Here is a 27,332-nt window from a genome sequence, read left to right as displayed (position 1 = left end):
TACGTTGTTCCATACAAATAAAATTTTTGTGTACGTAAAAATACGTACCATTGTAAAAAATATCAATCGATATGGCATTTCATATCAAAATAAAGATAAAAAGATCCAAATGCATTTTAAACTGTGAGAGAGACCTACAAGACAATCTAATAAGATCTTTGCTAATACGCATTTGATTAGTAATCACAAAACCCTTGCCGCACGTTGTAAAACTTGTTACTTCAGAAATCAAACATCAAATACCAAAACCAGTTTTCAATCAAAGATCAATCTTCAATCACCAATCACCACTCTTAGCTCTATATAAACTGATGAATCAATGTTTACACAACAAAAGTCTCGACTCTCATCCATGTTAAAAGGCTGCAAATGCATCAAAACAAACTGAATACAATGCACATACTACATAGCAAGTTGCAACACTACATCATAGAAATGTCCTCAAAAGGCTCATAAGGGCTAGTCCACAGTCTAGACTCCACAATGAAACGTGATCTAAAAGTCAAAACTCCTCATCAAATGATGATGATGACGATGCACCAGAAGAGAGCAAGCCCCCATCTGTCAGGACATTGCCCTCGTCGTCATACTCAGGCTCTACCATCACGGGTACATATGATGATGTGAAAGATGTATCATGAGATCCATGTGCTACATCATCATCTCCTGGCTCTCTCTGAGTATGAATGAGAGTGACACCCTCATTCACCCGAGTCCGCTGCGTACGAACAAGCAGCTTCCCCCGACGAATGCTCCTCCGTCTAGCGCTCTCTAAATCTGCAGCCTCCTCACACAAAGGTATCGCCAAAGCCCGTGCGTGTGACCTCGTGACACGGCGATCGATGCTCTCCAACTCTCTATGAAGGAGTCGTATAATATCTGCCTGCTCGTCTCTGACACGCAGCTCCACGTCGTCCTCAATAGAGACTGGCACCATCTTCACACGGGTCGGATTTGCCTGTGGAAAAGCAAAATCCGACAAGTCAAAACCACAAGAAATGACTTAATTATGTTGAAATGTGTCAAAAGACGTACGACATCGGACAGTTAAATATACCTGCTTGGGTGTCCCCAAAGCATGATAATCTCGCACGAGCTTCATGCTAGCTCGGCAATACACTAATAGCTCCAGCTGAGCGGTACTAAGTCGATTGCAGATCTTCGTGTGAACCAAGGAGTAGGTGCTCCAATTGTGCTCACAAGCACCAGCAGAACAATCCTACGATCACGAATCACAATACGATTTTGGAGTCAAAACCCTTAATGAATTAAACTTTTAATATGGATGCAATTGTGAAAGAGTCAAGAGTACCTGTGAGAGGATTCGAAGAGCAAGATGAGTCAGCTTTGGAAGACCTTGTCTTCCATAGCTCTACCACCACGTGAGAGGAAATTTCACCTCCTCTCTCCAAAACCACCACTCTAGCAAAGGCTGGTCCTAGATTGTTCATAAAACTCACCATCTCTGCATCAACCTCAAGTTGCTCATCCTCGTCATACATCATGTTGATGTACTGGTCTGTAGTACTAGGCCCACCATGTGAGAGGAAATTTCGCCTCCTCTCTCCAAAACCACTGCTCTAGCAAAGGATGGTCCTAGATTGCTCATAAAACTCACCATCTCTGCATCAACCTCAAGTTGCTCATCCTCGTCGTACATCATGTTGATGTACTGGTCTGTAGTATTGGGTCCCGCAATCTAAAAAGCCTTTGCAAGACCACGAACATATAAGAAAACCTGGTCTTCGAGGATCGCACCATATCAAGTGAACTATGGCTCCTGAAGATGGCCAAAGCCTCATGTTTTTTTCGAAAAAATGTAGTAATCTTCATGGCATCTACAACATGAGGTTGCACTCATGGCAACTTTTCAATATCCTCCATCAGCAGGTCCAAGCAATGTGCAACACAAGGAGTCCAAGCAATGCGAGGAAACTCTGCCGCAACCAATTCACCCATACGCTTGCAATTTGAAGCATTGTTTGCACCACTTGGACCACATTCTCTGGCCCAACATCCAAATTTGCCTTTCTAATGTGGTGATAAATAAACTCAGCACTAATGGATTCTCCTGCCTTTCCTACATCCACAGCCCGCAAGAAGTATGTGCCAAGACATGAGGACACCAAAATATTGATAATGTGTCATCTACACATATCACTCCAGCCATCAGATATGATGGTGCACCCAAAAGACTGCCATCCTACCTTGACAGGTACCAATGCCTTGTCTCAAGGCTTTCTGCTCTTCAAGCATCGTGGTACGCATTTTGTTATACTCCACCCCGAACCACGAGTCTGTGTGGCCAACCTTTGCTATGGCCCTCACCATTCTCTTCCATTGATCAATCCTCAATACATTGAAGAAGATGTTGCACTCCACAAGAGTGCGAGCAATCTCCATCTCAGCCACTATTTGTCTCTCTTTTACCCACGAAAGAGATGACACATGTGAAGGCAAAGTACTCTATCTCAGCACATGTGCATCATCATCCTCATCAACCTCCTACATGACACGGGCCCTCTTTCTACCCCCTCTAGGTTGGCTATCCTGTGTGGAAGAATCACCCATCTCCCCCACAAGCGCATCATGAAGTGCATCTTGCGTGTGCTGGCTGCCCCTTACCTTAGCACATATGCATCATCATCCTATCAACCTCCTGTGTGACACGGACCCTCTTTCTGCCCCCTGTAGGTTGACGATCTTGTGTGGAAGAATCACCCATCTCCCCCACAAGCGCATCATGAAGTGCATCTTGCGTGTGCTAGCTGCCCCTTACCTTCTTTGAACCCTTTGCTGTTGATGAATTCTCAACAATGAGCTTGTCTCTGATATCTTGCGGCACCTGCTTGCACCCACCACAATTGTTGGTGGTGCCAATACCTGTCAAGTGTATCACAACACAAAAAATTGTACTCGTGAGCTCAAAGTTGCAATACTTGCACTGCCATCTACGCGTGCCAGAACTAGCTTGGGTTGGCGTATTAATAACACGGATGACATTGGTATGCTCCTGCCAGTAGGGGTGGCATGGCTTCGGCATATTGGATCCTGGAAGCTGTGTGACACAAAGAAAGAGAGAGACAGAGCTTAGAGCATACTCCAAAGGGGGGAGAGAGAGAGAGAGAGAGAGAGAGAGAGAGAGAGAGAGGGACTCAGGAGGGAGCGAGAGAGAGAGAGAGAGAGAGAGAGAGAGAGAGATTAATCATGTAGTACATTGGCCGCTCACGGTTGAGAGAGAGAGAGAGAGTACAGTACGAGACAGAGATGCATCATGAGGGACCAAGGCCATGAGCAAGAGAGAGCGTGAGAATTACCTAGTTGCAATGTGCACAATGTGCAGACACAGAGCGAAACAAAGCGTTGCAGGCGAAATTCCGAAATAAGCCCAAATTCGTATATTGAAGGTCAAAAAGGGATTTTCAAAAAAAATAAGCGTACGGATCCTTACAGTACAATCCGTATGGTATGGATCGGTCCGTACATACGTAAGGCTGCAACCTTGCACCTTCTTTCATCTTCACATTTTCAAGCTCCTTTTTTAAGAAAGAAATGTGACTATTACTTTTTCCAGTAAACAAATACTCACGTGTAAGCCATGCTATCCGTAAAGTAGCTACAGACCGAATATGCGGGATTATAGACCACTGAATTGCCAGTGCAATAAGTGGCAATGCTTGGGCATCCCTAGTGTACCAAGCCTTCTATGCAACTATTCTTTGGGGTGGTGGCTGATTGCCTTTGACCACGACCTCCTTGTAGAGTAGTAGGAGCCATATCTCTAGGATGAACTTCTTCCCCACTGACAAAATCCCAAAGATTTTTTGCAATGAGTACATTCTCCATCATGAAGGACCACAGAGAATAGTTATTGCCATCCAATCTATCCTCTTTAGATACATAAGTGAAGACATCACTCTGTCCTTGATTGGCCATGATAAATGTCACTCTTCCAAAAGGCGCAAGAGCAAACTTCAGTACATAAGCCAATGTCTGCAAAACATGCAAAAGCCCCAAATTTTCTTACCCAAATTCCAACAAATTTCTGCAATTTTTGCACGAAAGCACTTGCTGTAGCAGAAATAGACCTTTCCCTGTAAAAGCCCCTTGCTGTGGCTCTAATATTTTGAATAAAATGATAAGATAATCCTGTGACAGCCAAGAGCAAGCCGAGGACGAGCCGAGCACAAGCTATGGATGCTGGAAGTGCAGATGGGACTGCCCAGGCTGGCGGGCGGCGCTGTCAGTATACAAGCAGGCCTAGCGGAGCTGAAAACGACAGCATAACAGGGAGGGCTGGAGGAGCTGGTGGCAGCTGCTGGGACAGTCAGGCGGCGCTAGCTGCGCAGCGTGAGCAGGCGACAGGTTGGGGGCGGCAGCAGCATTGCAGGACAGGTCAAGGTGGCAGTGGCAGCTGCCTGAACAGGCAGCTGGTGGTGCAGCTGATAGAGCAACTGCCCAGCTGGGCTGGCAAGCTTGGCGTGGAGCTGCTTGATAGGCGGTGGCTGCTGCTGCAGCTGGCATGGGACCTGTCCGATAACCTGGTTTTGATACCAAATGTTGAATTGGAGGTGGCAGCTATCAACTCAGCACAGTGTAGACAGTAGAGAGAGTGAGAGTGGTCCCTACATGACTTGATTAGTTCCAAAGTTTGTAAGACAAAGTACAAAAGTACAACCGTTAGACTTTAGGGTTATGTAAGTGCCTTAAGGTGCATTCACACACGAAAGTGTGTAATGTGTGATAAGTGACCGAACCGTGTAACATAAATACACAAATAAAGAACAATACGACTAGGGAAAAAACCTCTCTTACGGAGAGTAAAAAGTGCCCTAATGTCCTACTGCGGATCATTGACACTCCTATGTGAGCGTAGACATGAGTAAAACCCAACAAATGCTTGGGAAGAGCTTATACTTCTTCAAAGCCAACTAAATTCTTCTCAATTGAAGATTTCTTAATTTCAAAGGGAGATCACCAACTTGAGGGGGCAAATGGAGCACAAATTGGATTGCTACAAGAATTCAGTGATTCCAAATTCAATGGACAAATTCTTTTGTGTCATGGCGACTATCATAAGCTTAGGTTCAAGGGCATCACCTAGTGCAACTGAAACCAGTCTTCATTCACTGGATGGGTGGTAATTCCCTGATTACAACTTAATTACAACACCAAGCATTTATTGCAAAACTGAAAATACAAATTTACCTACTAATCTTTGGACAACGGACACCGGTTCGCCCCAAAACTAGCACCCCTTTCAATATTTCTTTAGCTTTATTGAAGTAGAAGTTGATTTACAATGGGATTCTCCAAACCCCTTTACAATCCAAACTCCCCTTGCTGTCCAAAGTGACCAACAAGTCTACAATCTGATTTGCCCCTTGATTCAAGCAATCAATTGGCCTTCACCCACTTCAAGAAGAGTGGAAATGCCCCACATTTGATGGCTAGTTGGTCCTCCACCTCATTTCAGCTCAAAATCATATTCAGCCTTGTATAATTCAGGTCTTGGAGTCTTCAATGTCTGGCACTCTTCTCGAGGCAGCTGCTATACCCTATATTCTGTACATTAGGGTTTACAGTAGAGATTCACCCAAAATCTCCACCTCCAAGGGGTGAATTGCTGTAAAACTTGGAGCAAAGCTAGGAAATGGCTCGAGAAAGAGAAAGAATGTTGTAAAGAGAGAAAATTCAGAGATTTCTCACATGAGAATTTAGTGAAATTAAGCTACTGACCCAGTTTTCCAGCCCTAAATGGATTCACCAATCAGCAAAGGGAGTATCAAAAGCTGTAATCTTCAGGAGAAACTGCATCAACCACGATCATCAGCTTCCCCTGGTTAGGAATATGCAACCGCCTTCACCAAAATGATCTCCAATGGTTGAGAAATGGCCCCAAAAGCAAGCAACAGCAGCTCAACCTCTCTTCCCAACAGCTCCAAAATGCAAAAACAAAATTTCCTTCTCCCTTCAGCCCCAATTCAGCTTTCACAAACTTGCTTGGGCAAGTTTTGCCAAGTGGCATCCTTCTAAACTGAATTTCCAGCATTATCCACATAATTATATTAGTTTTCAGTCTACAATTATTGAAAATTAACATAATATTATTTCTGAGCCCAAAAGAATAGTCTAACTAGCCAATAATTAAATTGGCTAGGCTACTTCATCTTCCGAGTGTCCTCGTGCCATTTTTGACCATCAACTCAGTGTTAAGTACCATTAAACGCCACATCCCTAGTGTCACCAATTGACAATTATGGCCAAATAAATGACTTAGGCCAATAACTGGCACCAGATACCACCTAGAATCTCTACAAACATAACTAATTGCAACTTTTGCATTTGAAATCCATTGATTTCCTCAGGTCCCGTGCTCATTTATTTGCACATACATTGGTTGCACCTCACATGTGCAGCATTTACTTAAACATGTGATTAAAAACTAATCTTTGAGTTAAGTGAGGCTTGCAAAAATACATGTCCTCATGATAGCAAGGGCATCTAGTATACATGAAAGATCAAAGTAGTCACATTCACCTACTCTTCACATATTTCCCCCTCTTTACATTGTGCACGCACATAACATATTGAGATTCATTACCTTTTCACCAAAGAGCGGATCTTGACAGAGAGCACTAATCTCATATATGTGAGCACAGAGGAGTAGGTTGTAGATATTTTTACAAAGGCCCTAGGAGCAGAAAAAGCTTTGACGATTTAGTGGGGGAGACAAAAAAGGCAAGATCTTTTTTACAATTAATATCACAAGGACGTGTATTTTTAATGCTTAGCATTGGCATTATTAAGTTGTGCACATGAGAGGTGCACATATAAAATGCAAGTCAACTAAGTCATGGTGACAGCCTAAGTACCCTAAGTTTGTAGTGGGTGACACCTCATTTGTCCAATAATGTAAATTGTGAATTGAAAATTTACAACTAATCTAAGGGGTGAGCCCATCCCCATTTGTTTTGCTTGCATGCAAAGAGTCCAAGGATCAAATTGTGTCCAAATCCATGGCCAAAAGAAGGGAGCAAATTGTCCCTTGTTGTTGCTAGTCATTTGTACCCTTTGTACTGCAGATTAAAGGAGATCAACCCAAGTCTCAGCATACTTCATCTTTGATCGATGCAAGATCAAGAAATACCACAAGAAGCACTAGTTCTTGGGGCCAATTGGGTGCAACTGTCCAAGATTAGTTGGTAAAGTTCAAATTTAAGATTTGTGAATTTTATTGCTTGCTGTAATTTATGTAAAACTAGGTCATCTATCACCCTATCCGAGAAGGAAGGCTAGTTTCCTTAGACACAATAGTTGCGGGAGGAGAATAGGTGTTTCAAGTGTAAGTAAAAAGGTCACAAGCATCACAAATGTCCTCAAGCATAGGGCTCCATAAACAAGTTCAATGGATGGGTCAGCACTAAAAAGTAACGATGACTAGGTATGGAGTTCTAATAGTGAACAAGACCATGCAATAGCCACAATTGGAGAGTAGCAACATACACCTTTGGTCAAGGATATGTCTTCTTTGTGCAAGCACCCACAACACATGAGGTAATAGAAGCAACGAACAAATGATATGGGTTTGGAGATATTGTATCATGGCTATTGTTCTACCAAGGTTTTCCTTGAGATGAATCTCTTAAGGGAACATAATCGCATTGTTGACACAAATATGATGTTTAACAAGTCATAAATGTTGAGTTTGCATCTCTAGGAGGTACACAAGTGGTTGATCATTGCTCTTCGAAGGGTGTGACAATACACTAGGGTTGAGAGAAAGCATAGTTAGGTGAGAGGAGTTGGTTCCGATGGTCTTGGACCAAGAGGAACAACTCAAAGGTCAAAACATTCCTAAGTCAAAGGCTTTGATCAGTCAGTCTTCCCAACAAAAGGGGAAAACAAGAAGAAGAAGGACAAAAAGTCCAAACAGGACAAAGCCAAGAAGTGTACTTTCCACATCTATGGCAAGACATAACATTGGAAGAAAGATTGCCCCGAAAAGAACAAGAAGAACATCAAAAAGGAGAAGACTACAAAGGACTCAAGAGTGGTGGTGGTTGCTCCATCAGCACCTTCCTCCATTTGGAGGTGATAGAGGATCTTCCTTTGACAGCCACTGATGCAGTGATGATGACCCCACAGTCTCATAAGTGGATTGTGGATAGTGGCACTTCTCGCCACATGACTCCTTCAGATGGTATTGTCCATATGCATCCGATGCAGGGGCAAATTCTCATAGGTGACAATTATTTGATCTCGATCAAAGGAAAAGGTGACATGCATCTTATTCCAAATGAGCAAGGTGGTACCCACACAACTAAGGTGCTCTATGTGCTGGGTTTAGGGTATCATTTTCTTTTAGTGAGCAAGATTTGTGCTCTTGGTTTGACAGGAGTTCTTGATGGAGTGTCTCGACAAGTTCTTCCTGCAAGACATGGGAAGAATGGAGTCTACAAGATGCGGTCTTCTACTACTTTTTGTTCACTTCTTCTTTCTTCACAAACTCAAACTAAGCTTTAGCATGCTTGGTTTAGCCATCTCAACTACGAGTACCTTCAGAAGGCAGCTTGTGGTCAGCTAGTGCGAGGATTACTCAAGATTGGGGTGAGCCACCCGCCATGTGTATCTTGCACTCGTGGCAAGCAACATAGAGATGCTATTCCCAGCAAGGCTTCATGAAGGCTAAGGAGCCCTTGGAGCTTGTTTCGATGGACTTCTATGGATCGATGAGGACAGAGTCCCTTAAGGTGAGTTTGTATTTTATCTAATTGTTGATAATTTTAGCAAGATGACGTGGGCGTACTTCTTGGAGCTGAAGTCCGAAGGATTCCCACATTTCAAGGATTGGTTGATCTTTGAGGAAAACAGATCTAGCAAGAAACTCAAGACCTTGCATTCCGACAAGGGAGGGGAGTCTGTCTCCCATGAGCTAACTTGTTTTTGTGCAAATCATGGCATTCACCAAGAGTTTGCCAAGATGAATACCGCCCAAGAGAATGGCATATTGGGGTAGAAGAATCGTAATGTGATCGACATTGCACAGACTATGATGGAGCATTGGCAAACACCTCGATGTCTATGGCCGAAGCAATGGCCACTCCTATCCACATCTTTAATTGATCCTCTACATCGTTTGTGGTTGATATGACTCCTTTTGAGCCAAATATCTCTCATTTCAAGGTGTTTGGGTGTGATACTTATGTTCATATCTTGAAGAAAAAAAGGGACGAGTTTAAGCCAACTTCCAAGAAACAATTGTTTGTGGGTTATAAGTCACAGTCCCAAGGATACAAGCTTTATGATCTCATTTTGTAGGAGGTATACACAAGTCAAGATAGTCGGTTCGTGGAGTTTCCAATTGCTGAGGGAAGTGTTGAGCATTCCGTTCTTGGAGATCCAAGTGACGATTGGACAAATACTCCAATGCCTTTGGAGCCTCTATCTATTGAGGCTCCAACCTCAATGGAGAAGGAGATTGCTTCACCACCGGCTTTACTCGTTGAGTCAGTCCCAATAGATATTCGAAAGACTTCGATAAAGGCAAAGTGGTGAGGGGAGTATCAACCTCCTCCTCATTGGGCTCCTGATACACTCCATGATTCAAGGAATGAGAGAGTCCCTAAGGAGTGGTAGCCACAAGAGGCTTTACAGTCATAGTATTGAAAGAAGGCTATAGAGCAAGAGTTGGATGAAATTGAGTAAAATGGCACTTGGGATCTTGTGCCTTGGCCCATTCATAGAACGGTGATTGGAATCAAATGGGTCTTTGAGACCAAATATCATAGTGATGGTTCTCTAGATAAGCACAAGGCATGCTCGTTGCAAAGGGCTTCGCACAACAACTAGGGGTGAATTTCTATGACACCTTTGTACCTACAACTCAGATGGTTACCATTAGGGCAGTTCTTGCCTTAGCCAACCGTAGAGCCCCCTCTATTGAAGTTTACATACAAAAAATCATCCAGATTCTGCATACCAAAAGGAGAAATAGGAGAGGGTTTTGATTTACATGACTCAAAGGGTTTTGGCTCATACGACTCAAAAGGGTTTATACGAACTTGATACAAGGCTTGGTTGTGATGAAGGAGATGGATTGCCAGATGCATAGAATGTCATGGTCCCTCCAAGATTGAGGAGTTGGTCAGTCTCACCAATCGGTCCAAATGGACTTGCACTCGTTGTTGGAGGAGCGTAAACCAAATTGTACGTGATGCGTAACTACTCCTCAAACTCTTCATCTGTAAGATGACCAAAATGAGAAGAAGAAGATGGTAAAGGTGAAGATGTATCTACCTCCTCAAGACCTTAATGCCTTCTCAGAGCCTTCAATGATGGAGAATCATGATAGGGCATCATAGGATCCTTAGAAAAAGGTACCTGAGACATTATGAGTCAAAATCAAGTCATGTGTGTCTCGCACAAAGACTAGCCTCCACAATCACTACAAGATACTCTTTAGAAAAGCACCAACTCTAATACCATGTGAAGATATGCTAGTGTTTGCAATGAGGAAACACAACATGTATGACCAAGATTGAAACACAAAGACCTTAGACAGTGACAAGCAAAACTCAAACCCTAAACGGAAAACACAAAACACAAGCACAAAACTCAAAACCTCAAACACAGAGACAAAAACAGAGAAAAGAAACTTTGAAGTGAATGAATGTTGTAAATGAATGTAAAAGTGTACAAAATACCCACAGGCAGAGCAATGTTGTTGGAAATAAAGGCCCTCGTGCCTTTTAAATATGCTCGAGTGTGAACACACCCTTAGCACTTGTACTTTCATATATATATATATATATATATATATATATATATATATATATATATATATATATATATACCTAAAGTGGTACACTCATCATTGTACCCAAAAAATCGTGCTCACTCTCTTCGGTACTCTACTCTCTCACTCTCACTCTCTGTTGCTAACAATCCCTGTGTATCTAGATCCTCGCTCGACCCGTCACTACAAACCGGTATCAGAGTGGCAAGGAGTGCACGCCTCTCGAGACAAAGCAGACAGCAGATGTTGCAAGAGTCCCAGGTTGACTCGACAAGTAGTAGTCGACAGGTGCAGGGGAGTCGCAAGTAAGCTCGTGAGCAGGAGAGGCAGTCGGCAAGTACAGAAGAGGCAGTCGGCAAGTACAGAAGAGGCAGTCGACTGGTACAAAAGTGTGATGCAAACTTGACTGGAGTTGTGGACAGTCAATGACTAGTCGAGCCGAGGAGCAGGTGACAACAACTGACGAACAACCAACAAGCTACTAGCGGGCGAGCAGGCTACGCTGACAAACGACCAAGTAGCGACCATGCGACTGTCAGCACGCAACAGGACAGGCAGGTGACCAAGCAGCGACTTGCACGGCAGGTCAACAGACCCGTCATCCTTTTTTTTTTTCTCTTCAAAATCTTTTTTTGAAATTTCCCTACCAAGGGTTCACGCGTGGAGGCACAACTACAAATTTTCGTGCAATCTAAGTCCAAAAATTTGGGGCTTCTCCAAACTTAGCATTGTTCATGTAAAATTGAGGCATTCGTGTCAAAATTTGCAGACATTGTGCGCATCTGAATTGGGGATTTCGGCAAAATTATTGAAATTATGCTCATCTGAGTGAAATTCTCAACATTGAACCCATAAAATTTGGGGCTTTTGCTATATTGGTGAAATTCTATTCAGCTGAGTCAAATTGACTGACATTGGTGCACATTTGGACCCGAGAAATTTGGGGCTTTAGCAAAATCTTGTGAAATTTTGCTAATTTTGCCCGTTTTATGCTTTCAGGAACATGTATTAATGCAATTGGGACAAATTGGCAATGAAATTTGGGGGTTTTGCTGAAATTACTCTATTTTGGCAAAATTGGCCTATTCTATGCATGTCAGAGATAGTACAGATGTATGGTTAATGCTTTGAGCACAAAATTTTTGGGGCTTTTGACTATGCGTATCAAATTTTATGCCCGTGGGTACATGTACAACAGAAATTGCAACTAAAATTTGGGATTTCTCATGTAATGTGATATATTTGCCCTTGGAACAGCTGTAATCAATTGTGGAATGCTATAGCACATGGTTTGGTGCTTCTGAAAATTTACTTACAAATTTGGAATTTTTGCTTCTACGTGGTTATTTATTGCTGGTTGGTACTTGTTTGTACCTTGGTCACTTGTGTGACAATTTGGGCCTGCATTTGCTGAATTTTTTGTCACATTTGGGCTGAAAATCATGTGGCAGCAGTGACAACAGTAATCTCATGCACATAAAGAAGCTTGAAGGAGCACATAACTTTGCAGTCTGGCAAAAACAGTGCTACAATATCCTACTATAGAAGAAGCAAGCAAAGCTGATTAAGACCAAAGGGGCGAAGCCCATAGATATGGAATAGGGAGATTGGGATGAGTTAAATGATCTTGCACGCTCAACCATCGAGCTATCAATTTCTGATGCCTTGCTGTTTAACATTGAAGGTTTGGATTCTGATATGCTATTTGGACTCGACTGGAAGAACTGTATGCACAAAAGAGTGCCACAAGCAAAGTATATTGGCTGAAAAAGCTTATGGATTTGCGTATGAAAGAGAGTACAAGAATGTTTACTCACTTGAGTGAGTTTAACTCCATTTTCAGCCAGCTGGTTGCCTTGAAGTTCTTGGTTGATGAAGAGTTTAAGGCTACGTTCTTGCTTTGCACTCTTCTAGAGAGTTGGGATACATTCAAGACTGCTATGAGCAATTCTAATGCAATTCTTTTGTATGCTGATGTAGAGAGTGCTCTACTCATGGAAGAAATGAATTAGTAGAACAATGCATCCAGTAAGTCTTCCATTACTTTGCATACTAGAGGCAAATCACAACAAAAAGGAAAATCTGATAGCAAGGGACGCAGTAAATCACATGGCAAAGATGTTGAATGCCATCATTGTGGCAAGAAGGGTCGCTTTAAACGTGACTGCTACAAATGAAAGAAAGAGAAAGGAAAGGGCAAGAAGACAGATGATAGCAAGGAAGAGAAGAAAGAGAGTCAGTCTAAGAAGAGTAGTGTCAAAATTAAAGAAATGAATGTAGTCACTCATGACAGTGACAGTGGGAATGATGTACTCTTGGTCTCTTTACACTTTGGTGCACATGCTTTACTTGCAAATACAGATGATGACATGCATACCTGGATTCTCAATTCAAGTGCTTCCTTTCATGTCACCCCTCATCATGAGTGGTTCTCTGCTTATACACGGGGTCAACATGGTGTTATCCATCTTGGGGACAACTATGCATGTGACATTGCACGTATTGGCAGTGTACAGTTGCAGTTTCAGCATGGTTCTGTCTTCACACTTCAACATGTACGGCATGTACATCAACTCAAGAAGAGCTTGATTAGCACAAGGTAGCTAGATGACGATGGATTTCATACCACCTTTGGTGATGGGAAGTGGAAGATCTGTAAGGGATCTAGAGTGATTGCCAGAGGTTGTAAAAGTGATACATTGTATTCTCTCCATGTATCTAGTGTGAGTGATCATGTTGTTGTCGTGACTAAGCAGCCAAGTGTTTCTTTGTGGCATGGCCGGTTGGGACACATGAGTCAAACTAGAATGAAAGTGCTCTCTCGTTTGGGTTACTTGCCTTGTCTTTGTTATGCTGATTTTGAGCATTGTGATCATTGTGTTTATGATAAACATGCACAAAAATCTCATAAAAAGTCTCTTTCGCTGAAATCTTCTCCTCTAGAGTTAGTACATTCAGATGTATGTCAGATACCAAGATTATCTTTGGGGGGAAAGAAATATTTTGTCACCTTTGTCGATGATGCTACACAAAAGGTATGGGTTTATCCTATTCGTAGCAAGGATGAAGTGCTTGCCGAATTTAAAAAATTATTGGCATTGGTTAAAATCAAACTGATAAGACACTCAAGTGTCTTCACTCTAACAATGATGGGGAATATCTGTCCAAAGCCTTTCATGCATTCTGTGACAGCAAAGGGATAAAGAGGGACCCCTCATAATCCACCCCAAAATGGAGTTGCAAAGCGTATGAATTGGACCATATAGGATAAGGTCCGTACGTTGCTGCATTATCCCATGGTTTTTGGGCAGAGGCTGTTATGAGAGCCATACACTTGATTAATCGGTCACCAAACAGGTCTTTTTTTTTGGGGGGGAGGGGGTAGTTCCCCAAGAAGCGTGGTCGAGCAAGCCACCTTCATATGCTCACCCGAAAGTGTTTGGCTGAGAGGCTTTTGTGCACATTCATAAAGAAAAACGCAGCAAACTTGAGCCAAAGTCCTATAAATGCATTTTCCTAGGATATGGTGACGAGGGTGAAATGGGGTATAGATTATAGGATCCCGAAAAAAGGAAAGTAGTACGCAGCAATGATGTTATCTTTCGAGAAGATCGCATGCATGAACAACTCGAAAAGATTGAGGAGGTCCGTAGGGTTGTATTCCAAGAAGAAATACCTTTTGGACAGCAAAATGTGCTCGCTGTACAGCAGTAAATACATACTGTAAATGAACCTCTAAATGCAGAAAATAATGCTGAAAATGATCAGCCAGCTATTGTCCATGATAATGAGCCACTACACGTGTAGGAACAGCCAGGACAGCAAGCTCTTAATGCTGATTTGCGAGCTGAAATGCCAAGACAGCAAGCTGAAAATGCTCAACAGCCAGCAAACAATAATCATTGGGTTAGGAGATCTTCTAGGGTTACTAGACAACCTGATAGATTCATTCCTCGTGCAAACAATGTGGCTGATTATGTCATGTTGACAGACTGTGGTGAACCGTCTTGCTTCAAGGAAGCAATGGACAGACAGGACAGCAAGAAATAGTATAAAACCATGTTGTCAGAAATGGAATCTCTTGAGAAAAATAGCACTTGGGACTTGGTGCAATTGCCTAAAGGGCAAAAAACACTTCCATGCAAATAAGTTTACAAGATGAAGGTCACTTTTGGTTCCTCACCAAAGTATAAAGCAAGATTAGTTACGAAGGGATACAAGCAGGAACATGGAATTGACTTTGATGAAATCTTCTCTCCCGTAGTCAAAATGACTACATTGAGAATCATTTTAGGCTTGGTTGCAGCTGAAGATATGGAGATCATACAGACGGATGTAAAGATTGCATTCTTACATGGTGATATGCATGAAGACATATATGCAACAGCCTAAAGGGTTTGTGGAAAAAGGGAAAGAGAATGATATGTAAACTCAAAAGGAGTCTATATGGGCTGAAACAACACCAAGACAATGGTATCATAAGTTTAATATATTTATGCAATCTCAAGGTTTCCATAGAAGTCAAGTGGATAACTCCTTGTACACCAAGAAGGCAGCAGATGGCAGCCTGATTATCTTGGTTCTATATGTTGATGACATGCTGATTGCTGGCAGGGATACTCATGCCTTGGACAGCCCTACATCTGATGATGAGACGGTTGAAATAGCCAAGATACCATATGCTTCAGCTGTTGGCAGTTTGATGTATGCTATGGTTGCTACACGTCCTGACATTGCCTTTGCAGTGGGAGTGGTTAGCAGATACATGGCAAACCCTAGCAAAAAGCATTGGGAAGCAGTGAAAGGTATTATGAGATACCTCAAAGGCACAAAGGAGTTGTTCATCTGCTTTGGAAAGCAAAAGGCATATGTCGTTGGCTTTACGGATACAGACTATACTAGTCATGCGGATTGCAGAAAGTCCACTTCTGGGTATGTGTTTAGCTTCACAGGAGGAGCAATCTCTTAGATCTCCAAGCTACAAAAGTGTGTTGCATTGTCTACTACAGAGGCAAAGTATGTGGCTGCCACTGAGGCATGCAAGGAGGCTTTATGGCTTTCACGTTTGGTGGAAGAGCTTGGCATTACAGAGTTACATGTTCTCCATTGTGATAGTCAGAGTGCTATCATGCTAGCACGGAATCCCGTCTTTCATGCAAAGACGAAGCACATACAGGTAAAGTACCACTTCATTAGAGATGTACTTGACAGCAAGAGCATTGAGCTTGTCAAAGTGCATACAGATGATAATCCTGCAAACCTTCTCACGAAGGGTCTTCCAATAGAGCGGTTTGCTCATTGCCGAGACAAATGATGGGAGTTGGATAGATATATGTATTTTAACTTTGTACATAGCTAGACTTAGCTTATTATTTTCTTCTCTTAAGGCACATTGCCTTTAGGTGGGAGTTGTTGGAAATAAAGGCTCTCGTGCCTTTTAAATGTACTCGGGTGTGAACACACCCTTAGCACTTGTACTTTCATATATATATATATATAAAAACCTAAAGTGGTACACTCGTCACTGTACCCAAAAAATCGTACTCACTCTCTTCACTACTTTGCTCTCTCTCGCTCTCGCTCTCTGCTGCTCTAACAATCCCTATGTATCTCGATCCTCGCTCGACCCGTCACTACAAATGCAATGTTAGAGAGTGACATCAACCAAAAACAAATCCCAAGTGCAATAACCACCAATCGGAGATGAGTGAGTGCTGAATAATGGAAGGTACCAAGCTAGTCACCAAAACACAGCAGTCGGAGGCTGAAATCTAGTAACGCGTGTAAACGCAACAATGTACCACCAGAGGAAAGCTGAAAACTGATCGCCCAAGGCAGAGAATTGTCAAACGATAACAGGAGAGGTGTTCCCTGATGTAGATGGCCTGCTGGACAGCAAAAATACAGGTACTGCAACAATCACCCCCAGTGGGAGGGATGGCAGTAGCCTATCACCTAGCACCAGATGCTGAAAACGCAAGCTGAATAGGTGCTATGATGATGCAGCATATGGAGACCTCCGAATAGCAAGGCAATAGCTGAAAACAAGCCACTTAGGGCTGGATAATGATGGGCTGCAATTGGTGATGGCTAGACAATAGATGGTAGGTGACTGATGGCTGAAATCTGCACGGCAGAGTGAGAAACCTGCACAAAGGATAAGGCCGAATGGTGGGCAGCCTATCTATTTAGAGATGTCGAAGGGTGCTCCAAAAATTTAGGGTTTTGGAGCACCACTGAAACTCTCTCAAATTGCGCACCAAATTTGTGTTTATCATTAATTGAGCTTTTTTTGGGCTGTTTCAAAATGCTAATCAATTGTAAAGCATATTTTAGCTCAACAAATTTATCACTTCCATTCCCTTCTTTCATTGCAATCTTTCTCTTTCATTCTCTCTTCCTATTTGTGTTTCTCTTCCATTGCACTCTTTTACAGAATCCATGGTTACATATGCTCACAGGCATTGCTGATAGTATGGTCACAATTGCTACTACAAAGACATTGTTGACAAATGTAAAGAGCTGCTATGATACCTTTCTGTTTTCACGAGCTAGTATGATCAACACCATCAAGTTCTTTCCGAGGCACCTTGGTGGTGGCTTGATCACCCACTGCTTGGATATCCATGGTCCTTTCTAATAGTCATTGTTGTATGTACTATGATAATTAATTTTCATTATATGTTGTATTGTATCAAATCACCCATTATCTAAGAGGGAGTGTTAGCAAATTAGTCAATTCATATGTGAGTTTGCGCTTGATTTGTGGGTTGGGCACACTCGCCTAATCTATTCATGCCTATTTTATGGCCGATTGGGCATTTATTGTTGCCTGCCTAATTTTGTGGAGACTTTAGATGCTAGCCAACTTTTTCACGATCATGGCCTATGTATTGCTCGGGTTTCCTCCTCCTCAGTCACTTCAACATACACCAACATTTGCATGTCCTGTTGGAGAGAGAGAGCTAGTGCTATTGACCACACAGCCAATTGTTGAGAAACCCTTCACCCGCAATTTGCGTTTTTGCGTTTCTGTATTTTGCGTATAGGGTTTGCAGCCCCAAAAAGGGGCGCCATCCTAGACTGACTGTGGCTATTTATAGGCCACTCTTTCATTCATTCCTCACGGCTGATTCATTCAGTCCGTCACCTCTTCTCTCCATCCTCTCCACTACCCTCACACCCCTTCACGAGGACATTGCGGTTCGTGGTTTGTGGCTGTCTTCATCATCTTCCTTGTGCTACGGCACCCTTATTCCCTTGTATCACATTCACTCCATGATTCGGAACTTCATCATTCCATTCATCAGAGTTTCTTCTCTCTTCCCTTCCCTTCTCCATGTTTGCCGAGTTTACTCCGTGTTCCTCCCCGCCAATCCTACTGTCTCGGCAGGTTCGGTATCCACTTCTCTTCTTCTGCTATATCAAAATCTCGTTTTTGCAAGTTTCAGACGTTTTCAGCTTACTGCCCACACCCCTTTCGTGGAGGACATCGCAGTCTCAGCTGTTCCTTGCTGTTATCTACAGTTTGGTACTTGTTTCCAGCCTTCCACCCGCAATTTGCAGCCGTTTACAGTAGAACAACTATTGCTGATCACTCTCCATTCAGGAAACAATCTCGTTTTTGCAGGTTTCAGGTGTTACCAGCTTGCTGCCCACACCCCAATCACGAAGGACATCTCAGCCCTTGCTGTCCATCACTATTCCCTGCAGTCTAGTGCCTGTTTCCAACCCTCCACATGCTGATTGCTACTGTTTCTGCCTGGCGACTGACTACTGAGCCTACACTGCTGTCGTACAGCCTGCCACATCAACAAATTGCTGCGTTTGCAGGCTCCTGCTACCGCCCTAACAGTTTTCTCTCTCCTGCTGCAGTCACTGTAGTCTTTCTCTCACCTATCAACTGTTGTCTGCAGTTTTCTCTCTCCTCCTGCAGTCTTTATCTCTCCTACAGGCTGTGCTGCCTGTGTTTTTAGTCTTTCTCTCTCCTGCAGGCTGCCCTGCTTGCGTTTTTAGTATTTCTCTCTCCTCACCTGCGTTTTTCTCGTGGTTGCAACCTCTTACTACTGGCCACATCCTCCTCCCACTGACAGCTCGCTTCCAACCCTTCCACTGCCCTTCCATCCCTTGAGGCAAACATTGCAGTTCGTGCTTCACACTGCCCTCACACTCCTTGAGACGGACATTGCAGTTCCTGGTTCATGGTGGCTGACCTCTTCCTTCTTCAGCAAGGCACGCTAGTATCCACGGCTTCTTTACCAACAGATGACCAGACTACTAGGTGCTCCTACTGTGGCATCACCATCACACCACCAATGCTTGCCGACTTCGACGTTTGCTCCCCACCCCCCCGGAGTATATGCGTCTTCCACCAGGCACTCCTTGTGCCACCTCTCCTTTCTAGGCCACAAAGATTGTTCTACATCGGCTATCAGAGTACTATGCTCAAGGCAATAAGACGCATCCAATGCACACTAAGTCCTTTCGAGCACATAGAGGATCGATTGGCGCTACAACCTCCTAGAGATCGTCGCAATGCCACGGCAATCTTCTCCCGCTTATTTTCAGATACAATGGCTTCCACGACCTACGGATCTGCAGTCTGCTCCATCAAGAGACAGTGATTGTTTGATAACGTCTCCTCGTCAGTCTGCTCCTTCGAGAGACAGTGGCTGCTCGACTCCTTCCTCTTCTTCGGCTACCCAGTCCGCTCCACTGAGAGACAGTGATTGTTGCCCACCTCTTGCTCATTCTGAGCCCTACCCTTCCCCACCCTGGACCACTCAAGTTCGAGAGGCTACCTCTGGGAGCTCTTCGACACCCCAGATACCTTCTTTGGCACGACCGGCGGTACTTCCTTCGTCATCGGACATTTCGGAGTCCGTGATCCATGAGTTTTTGGATTTCCTATCTATTTCAGAGGGGGATTCAAAGGGGGATGTTATTTCTTTGCCCTTAAAGAAGGCATCTACTTCTTCTTCGACTTCAGCGGGCCCCTCCACCTCCCACCTCAAAGGGGGAACCTACTCCACATGAAGTTCTTCACCCATCCTCTACTTTCATGGGGTGGTTGTCTTCAACCAATCATCTCTCCTACTGATATCCAAGATCTTCAAGTACCCCCTAGATTAGAACCTCGGAGGTTCAGCCGTGACTTAGTGACGAGGCCTTCGTATTTCTTCCAACATGGATGCACGGAGCTAGTGGCTTCCCTCCCGAGGTGGTGTTTCGGGTTCTCCAGTTCACTCTGTCTACTAGTCTTTACTGCAGGTTCCCTTTCCGGTGGAAATCTTGGATCTTAGGGATCCTCTACATCTTCTTCCTCCTCTTCTCTTCTTGCCTTGGTCACTTGGTTAGCATGGAGCCACCTCCCCAGATCAAGTACGGGCATATCCTTATGGTTCTCGGCACCACACAAAGTCTGACATTCCTCCTATGCATTGCATGTTTTCTTTATCTTTGTACTAGGGCGCTTGGGCAAGTGAACAATTTTGCCACGAGGGACACTGTCCAAGTGGCACCTGCTGCATGAGCATTCTTCAGCATGTAGCATTGCATCTCCACCTCACTCTTCTCTTGTTCTCCTTTTTGGGCCTGAGAGGGGGTGTTGAGAAACCCTTCACCCGCAATTTGCATTTTTGTGTTTTTGCATTTTACGTTTAGGGTTTGCAGCCCCAAAAAGGGATGTCATCCTAGACTGACTATGGCTATTTATAGGCCACTCTTTCATTCATTCCTCACGGCTGATTCATTCAGCCCGTCACCTCTTCTCTCCAACCTCTCCACTACCCTCACACCCCTTCACGAGAACATTGCGGTTCGTGGTTTCGTGGATGTCTTCATCATCTTCCTTGTGTTACGGCATCCTTGTTCCCTTGTATCACATTCACTCCATGATTCGGAACTTCATCATTCCATTCATCAGAGTTTCTTCTCTCTTCCCTTCTCTTCTCCATGTTTGTCGAGTTCACTCCGTATTCCTCCCTATCAACCCTACTGTCTCACTGGTACGTCATCTTTTGACACCAGTGACTCACTTTTGAGTTAAACTATCTCTTGTCTTGTTTATTGATTCCATTTCCCGATCATTCTTCTTCTAAGATCTTTTGCACAGTGTTCATTCGTCTTTGCAGTCTCTCTTTCTTCTTTTGTCTTGTGCAACCTATTACAATAGATTCAAACACTTCCATCACTGCACCCACTTTTGACAAGACAAGCATGCACATCATTAAATATACATGAACCCTACACCAATTCAAGTTATGATGGCACTAGATATCTAATGATCTCCATATTGGTGAAGTCTCTCTTGGATGTAAACTCTAGATTCTAAATAGCTGCTTGCTCAAACTATGATGTGCCTTTAAAGGGCATTGGGATGATCATTTGAAAGACTAGAGTTGAGGAGGAAACACATGGTAAAGAGAAGGTCTTGGTATAGAAGATGAAGCATTGGAAAGCCATAATGGAAGAAGAGAGTGAGAATCAATGGCTTTGTAGGTGAATGCTTTGGTGATTCAGGCTGAGATATCATGAGCTAGTCTATAGTTGCTTTGGCAAACCACTCATAGTGAGTCGGGTGTATTCAGGCATCTAGCTCTAATACCATGTGAGCAAACATTAAGATTTGCACAGAAAACAAAGAGTTTACAACAACATACAACTAACAAAGGAACTCAAATAATAGGGTAGAGAGTGAAGAAAAGAAGAACAAGAGAACTCAATAAACAAATAGATGCTATAGATGTATGCAACTACAGCGACCTGCCAACGACTGTCCAACGGCCACTATCTCTAGGAGAGGGTTGAAGATGTGGAGGAGAATGTCATCCTCTGAAAGGATCCCAAATGCAGCAGAACATCCCTTGATGCTGAGGGTGAGGATTAAAGCTCCAAGGTTGAAAAGGGGCCAAATATTGCAAAATGCAGCCGTCCTTCAGAGGTAGGAAATATCAAACTGCAAATGCAGCCATTCAAGAGCTGTTAGAGATGCAAGCCTGCAAAATGCAGTAGCCCAGGGGCTGTAGGAGAGGATCAGGCTGCAGCAGCACAGTACCTTGCCCAAAATTCCTTTTCTTGTCAGCTCCATCAGTTCATCAGCATCTTTAATGTATATCCACAAAATTCTATTTTGCTGTGCAGTCCATAATACTCTTCCCTGAGCAAATCATCATACCTTCAAGGTGACCTTAATATGGTCAAAACCCCTCAATATAGAACAGGTCAGTACCCAGATTTTCAATGATGATGAAAGGCTTAATGTGTGGGAACAGCTCCTATTTCATCTTCATGTATGAACTGCCAGCACCTTTCAGAGTTTCTAGGAAAGAATACTAACTGATCAATTCTAGGGTATTATGAGGAACAGAGTAAAAGAAGCATAGGCATTCATACTGAATAACATGGCTTTCAAATTCAATATGCTCCAACCAGCAATAGTAACCAAACCTGACTGCGTTTGCATTGAAAATATGTGTCACGTAAACCAACACATTTATTTGGTATCGATGGGCTCTTTTCCCCTGCACAATCTCTGTAAGATCTTTTTTGAACCTGAAATCACCATGCTTTAAAAATTAAAATTTTGATTGGCAACCTCTAGTACCTAAACACAGTTGTCCCAATGGACAACGTACATACTACAAACTAAAATGCTATCACTCATTGACTGACTACAAGTCACTAAGCATTAGTAACTATCCAAAATTCAGACTTTCACCCCTCAACTCAAAGTGAAATAAGGAAAATCAAGTTCTCATAAAGTGCCATAGTGCAACACAGTGGGCAGAAGACGCCCGTGATTTAGTCAACATAGACTAACATATAGTGGTTCAAGCTGCAGAACATAGACTAAGATTTAGTAGTTCTAGTTCCAGGCAATCATGGCAATTACTAGCTCTAGAATACATGCTACATAAACACACAAGTACTGCCAACATTCAGGCAGAAAGAGGGGGTTGCAGGCTAAGATGTACATAGGCTGAGACTAGACAATTCATGTGAAGCACTGGATAAATGTAGATTTTCTTTCATGTGAAAGACCTCAAATTGTCTGATCTGCCACAGATAAGACTATGAGCACCCCGAGATTAACTGACAACCATCCCCAAAGGTGACAAGAGACACATGCAAACTACAAAGTAGAACATCCAGGCACTTAACTTACTAATCAAGCTGTCACAAATCTGTTCATCGCTTTACACTAACTTTAATTCCAAATAACAAGGGATTTATTATCAATAAGAGTAATATAAGCTGGAAAATCAACAGTTTAAATGCTCAAGAGAACAAGAAACCAGGGTTGGAATATGGGAACTCCTGGTTCACGAGCATACTCATAACTGATGCATACAAACTCACTCTCTTTCATAATATGTCAGGGCCCCTTGCCAAAGCCTCATTGTGCAACAGCCAGCTCTGACTTTATGGCATTCTCTGCCCAAAAATCTCAACAATGGTGACTATCCTGGAGATCTACCCACTCTTATTCGAGAGTCTTTCACTGTCCCTCTTTCTATAATCTCAAAATTTGTTGCTGTCTTGATGAGTCTTCACCACAGTCAGTAGCACAGCCGCAATGCATTTTTAATTTTTAATGATTTCCCCCCAGCTGTAATCTCATTAGAGTTTCATATCCTTTTATGTGGCTTGCAATCAGCATATAGAAAAAGCCAGCAGCACTTTCAGGACCCCAGGCATTTCCAAGATCTTGAAACACCTGCAAACCAGTAAAACATGGGAAAACCACAAGGAAACTAAACGCGTTGACCTTAACGCCATCAAGTCACAGAAAGTATCCCCAGCACAAGTACCAGGCAATATTCTACCATACACACCACCTGCTTGCACACTCCCCATGCCCACCTCTCTTGCTAGTAGCATCCAAGGCTACCTTATTTGAGAGAAGGTGAACCCGTCAAGCATGGACTAATGTGAGCTTCCGATGGAAACGAGTTTCCGATGGATTTGTGCAAGTAATTGTATCAAATGTGAAAGAATAGGTTGTTGGCACTTTCTCTAATACCAATGGAATGTCCAGCTGGGAACCAACTTGAACATGATACACAACATAGCCCATACTCACAAAAGACTAAAGCATAAGGAAATGGGCATCAAACTCACCTCGCAGCCATAGATCCAAACAGGCTCACCGCTAACCTTTGGAACATCATCATAATGAGCAATGCTCACATCACAAGGCCTTGCGTACCAAACCACCAGCCCCCCACCATCCAAGTGTGTAGATATGATGGCCTATGGATCTACTATCTAGAGTCCAAGTGTGGTGATCATGCAAGATGTGACATAATGAGCCACACAATCCTTTTTACAGATTTCCTTACAATCCTTTTTACAGATTTCCTATGGGTCTACTATCTAGAGTCCAAGTGTGGTGATCATGCAAGATGTGACATAATCAGCCACACAATCCTTTTTACAGATTTCCTTACTAAAAACTAAACTCCAAGCTCCTGCTTGATGATGGTTTAGAGTTTGAAATTGGTACTTGTTACCAAAGATTGGTTGGGTCCATTCTATAACTAGCCAACATCCCATCGAATACTTCTCTTAGCATGTTTTGTATGTTTTCTACAGCTCATTGGCAAGCTAGTATACACGTGCCACAATATCTAAGGTACCACTACTCTTGGCATTTGCTACAACCACAATACGACTCTTCAAAGATATCAAATTCAAATTAGGCCAACAACATCAACACACAAAAGTCAAGTGGAGGTGTTTGCTTCTCTTGGTTGTGGTCTTATTTGCTGGTCCAACCAGAAAGCAACCCACCATTGCAAGTTCTTCAACAAAGGTGGAGTGCCAAGGTTGCTATGATGCTACCCTTGAGCTCTTGTAGCTTCACCAACTTCTTGTATCTTCAACAAAGGTGGAGTACCAAGCTTGCTATGATACTACCCTTGAGCCCTTATAGCTTCATCGGCTTCTTCAAGAGTTAGGGCACACAAGGTTAGTGGCCTTGTCTACTCTGACAACCAAAGTGCCATCGCCTTGCTCAAAGTCCAAACTTCCATTCAAGAATCTACTACATTGAGTTGAGCTACATTATCATTAGTTTTCATTAAACAGCCCCAAAACTCTCAAGTTAATTAATGAATTTTAACCACTTCTTTCAAACAAACATGGTTCGAGAGAGTTTGTGTCCCACATGTAAACCCTACTTTGGGAGGCCCAAAATTTTCTATAAATAGATAACCTGCCCTACAATCAACCCAATCTCTTTTTTGCAAGTTCCAGGTACCAAAGTTTCATTGTTCACACCCCGTTCACGGAGGACATCTCAGCCAAAGCTGCCCATCACTATCTACCACCTTCTAGTGTCTATTTCCAGCCTACTCTGTTCAATCTCCAACCCCTGCTACTGCCACCAGCTAATGCCCACACTCCACGAGGCTGCATTTGAGCTTGGCAGCCTGCCCAAGCTGCTTTTTCTGCTCTATCCCCTGCCCCAACTGCTAGCAACATCCTACACAAGCTACATTGACACTCAGGGAGATGCATTTGATCTCCATTGCTGTTGCCATCATTTCTACCTGCGTTTTCATCTTCCTTGTGTCTTCCTACATGGCATCTACACTCTGGTGGCTGCGTTTGTAGATTTTCTCTCTCCTCTACTTGTCTAAACACAAATCCAGCATCTACACTTTTGCATTTGCTGTTGCCAAACATCTTCAAAGGCTGCCTTGCTGCATTGCCGGATCGGTCGGAGTACAACATACTCCACATTACCTCTGCTCCGTCCTCCGAAAAGAGAGCTCGAGATTCAATATTCATTCACTACATAGTATGTTTGCTGCATGAGCATTGTACTATTCAGATTCATTCAATCCAGCTTATTCATTATATGCATTATCACTGAGTTACCCTAACCCTAACTATGTTCTATTATCAATTTGTGCTTTGTTGTACGATTGTATTTGTGTTTTTTGCATTAGGGCATTTCTTTATATGGTATCAAAGCTAGGTACTCTCTGAAGAACCCTAGTCTTTTGATCTAAAAGCTCTCTATAAAAGTAAGAATATAGGAGAGAAAGATGACTCCAAACACTACATTACCGCTTCATTCTCATGACCCAAATCCATCAAGCAATGAGCAAGAGTGGGTCTCACAACTTGCTCTACAAAGTTCTCACATGGCCGGAGAGACATCGGACTACCATTGAGTCCAAAGACCTACAAGATCTCAAGAGCCGAGTACAACCTCATACTTATGTATCCAGCTCAAAAACTTCTTGAAGGTAAATCTGAGTTTTTCCCTTTAGATTCAGTATACTAGTCTAATGATTTTGCAAGAAGAACAGAAGCTCCACAAGGGACAAGCCGTCCTATCATGGAAATGGACATTGAGTACAAACCAATCATCTCTACATCCACACCATTTATTTCTCTCTCTCTCTCATATATGCCATTCACATCTCTACCCTCATTTACTCATGTGCCAAGTATGCAATTGAAGGGAGAAAGGGATGGTTGCAACTAGTGAATTGGCTAACATTCATGTACTTTAGCAATTCAAAGAAGTACGCTAGTAGCAATGTAGCATGAAGGAGTAACCTTACCGTGGCATAAATATTGTTGCCAGGAGGTACCTACCCGAGGAGATGTGTCTTGAATGGTTCTCCCATGTGTGCGTGTTGAAGGGATGAGTGCCTTAAATGGTTCTCCTTCAGCATGGGACACATTCTTAAGAATGGATGAATTTTCTCTTAAGCGGAAGATCGATGGAGACACCTATCCTTTCTAGGCATGAGACTTGAAGGTGTGAATGTGGGTGAATCTAATCTATGGGTGGTGCCACGCGGGTGAATTTGTCCATGAGTGATGCCATAACATCCACATCACAAGTGTTTTAATATCTTTGTTTTTTTTATATTTAATGAAATTTCAATTATTTATGATTTATTATGCTAAGGTTTTTTAATTTAATTAGTTATTTTACTAATAATAATTTTCTAAATTTGTGACAGCTGATGTGTAGAGCAGATATGATAAATTGGATATGTGTGGCACACGCAATTTAATCCAGGGAATACTTTCTTATTTAGTATTTATTTAATAAGATGCACCGTCAATTAGTCTATGATGTGCACATAAACATTTGTAATTATTTATTGATATGACAGACTTATTAGAGATTTTATGCAGATATTTTATAAATAATGGAGGGCTCTCAATGCCAAAGAGATATGCAACTATTAGTAGCCTCTAATTTAATGAACTCAAACTTCCAATATCTCCACCTCTAATGACTCAAATTACTGAAAATGCTATTAGAATATCAAGCTCCTGTTACTCTTCAGTCGGTCTATCTTTATGTGCGTGACCGACATTAGCTGGATACAGCTATACACGTGTGTGACATTCAATAAGTCGGTGTAGTCAGTGACTTAACCACAGTTAGTCTTGGTTAGTCATACCTATGTGTGTAAGTCTCTTTCAATTAGCATGATGGAAGAATAATGGAAGAACAACAACAATGAGCTGAGGCTCATCTTCCGCTCCACTCTGTCTC

General features: G+C 42.7%; 2 protein-coding genes across 2 annotated transcripts in view; both read right to left on the bottom strand.

The window, feature by feature from the left end:
* Positions 1 to 27,332, bottom strand: part of LOC148010847 (cytochrome C oxidase assembly factor) — a 52,373-nt gene that overhangs the window by 6,104 nt on the left and 18,937 nt on the right. Inside the window, exon 2 of the mRNA XM_087672096.1 lies at positions 22,247 to 22,351. Within this exon, the coding sequence (XP_087528222.1) occupies positions 22,247 to 22,351 (105 nt within the window). The remainder of the gene's footprint in view (positions 1 to 22,246; positions 22,352 to 27,332) is intronic.
* On the bottom strand, positions 173 to 3,193 carry LOC148010848 (uncharacterized). Its single transcript, XM_087671368.1, has 2 exons — positions 2,780 to 3,193; positions 173 to 958 (listed from the first exon to the last, which is right to left on the bottom strand). The coding sequence occupies exons 1-2, from the start codon at positions 3,041 to 3,043 to the stop codon at positions 503 to 505; spliced, it is 720 nt and encodes a 239-aa protein (XP_087527494.1). The 5' UTR covers positions 3,044 to 3,193; the 3' UTR covers positions 173 to 502.

Source organism: Lygodium microphyllum, chromosome 29, assembly GCF_053477565.2.
Source record: "Lygodium microphyllum isolate KBCC chromosome 29, Lygodium_microphyllum_v1.1.10, whole genome shotgun sequence".
Lineage (NCBI taxonomy): Eukaryota > Viridiplantae > Streptophyta > Polypodiopsida > Schizaeales > Lygodiaceae > Lygodium > Lygodium microphyllum.
Note: the sequence above shows the minus strand (reverse complement) of the source record. Positions and strands in the feature narration are given on the sequence as shown.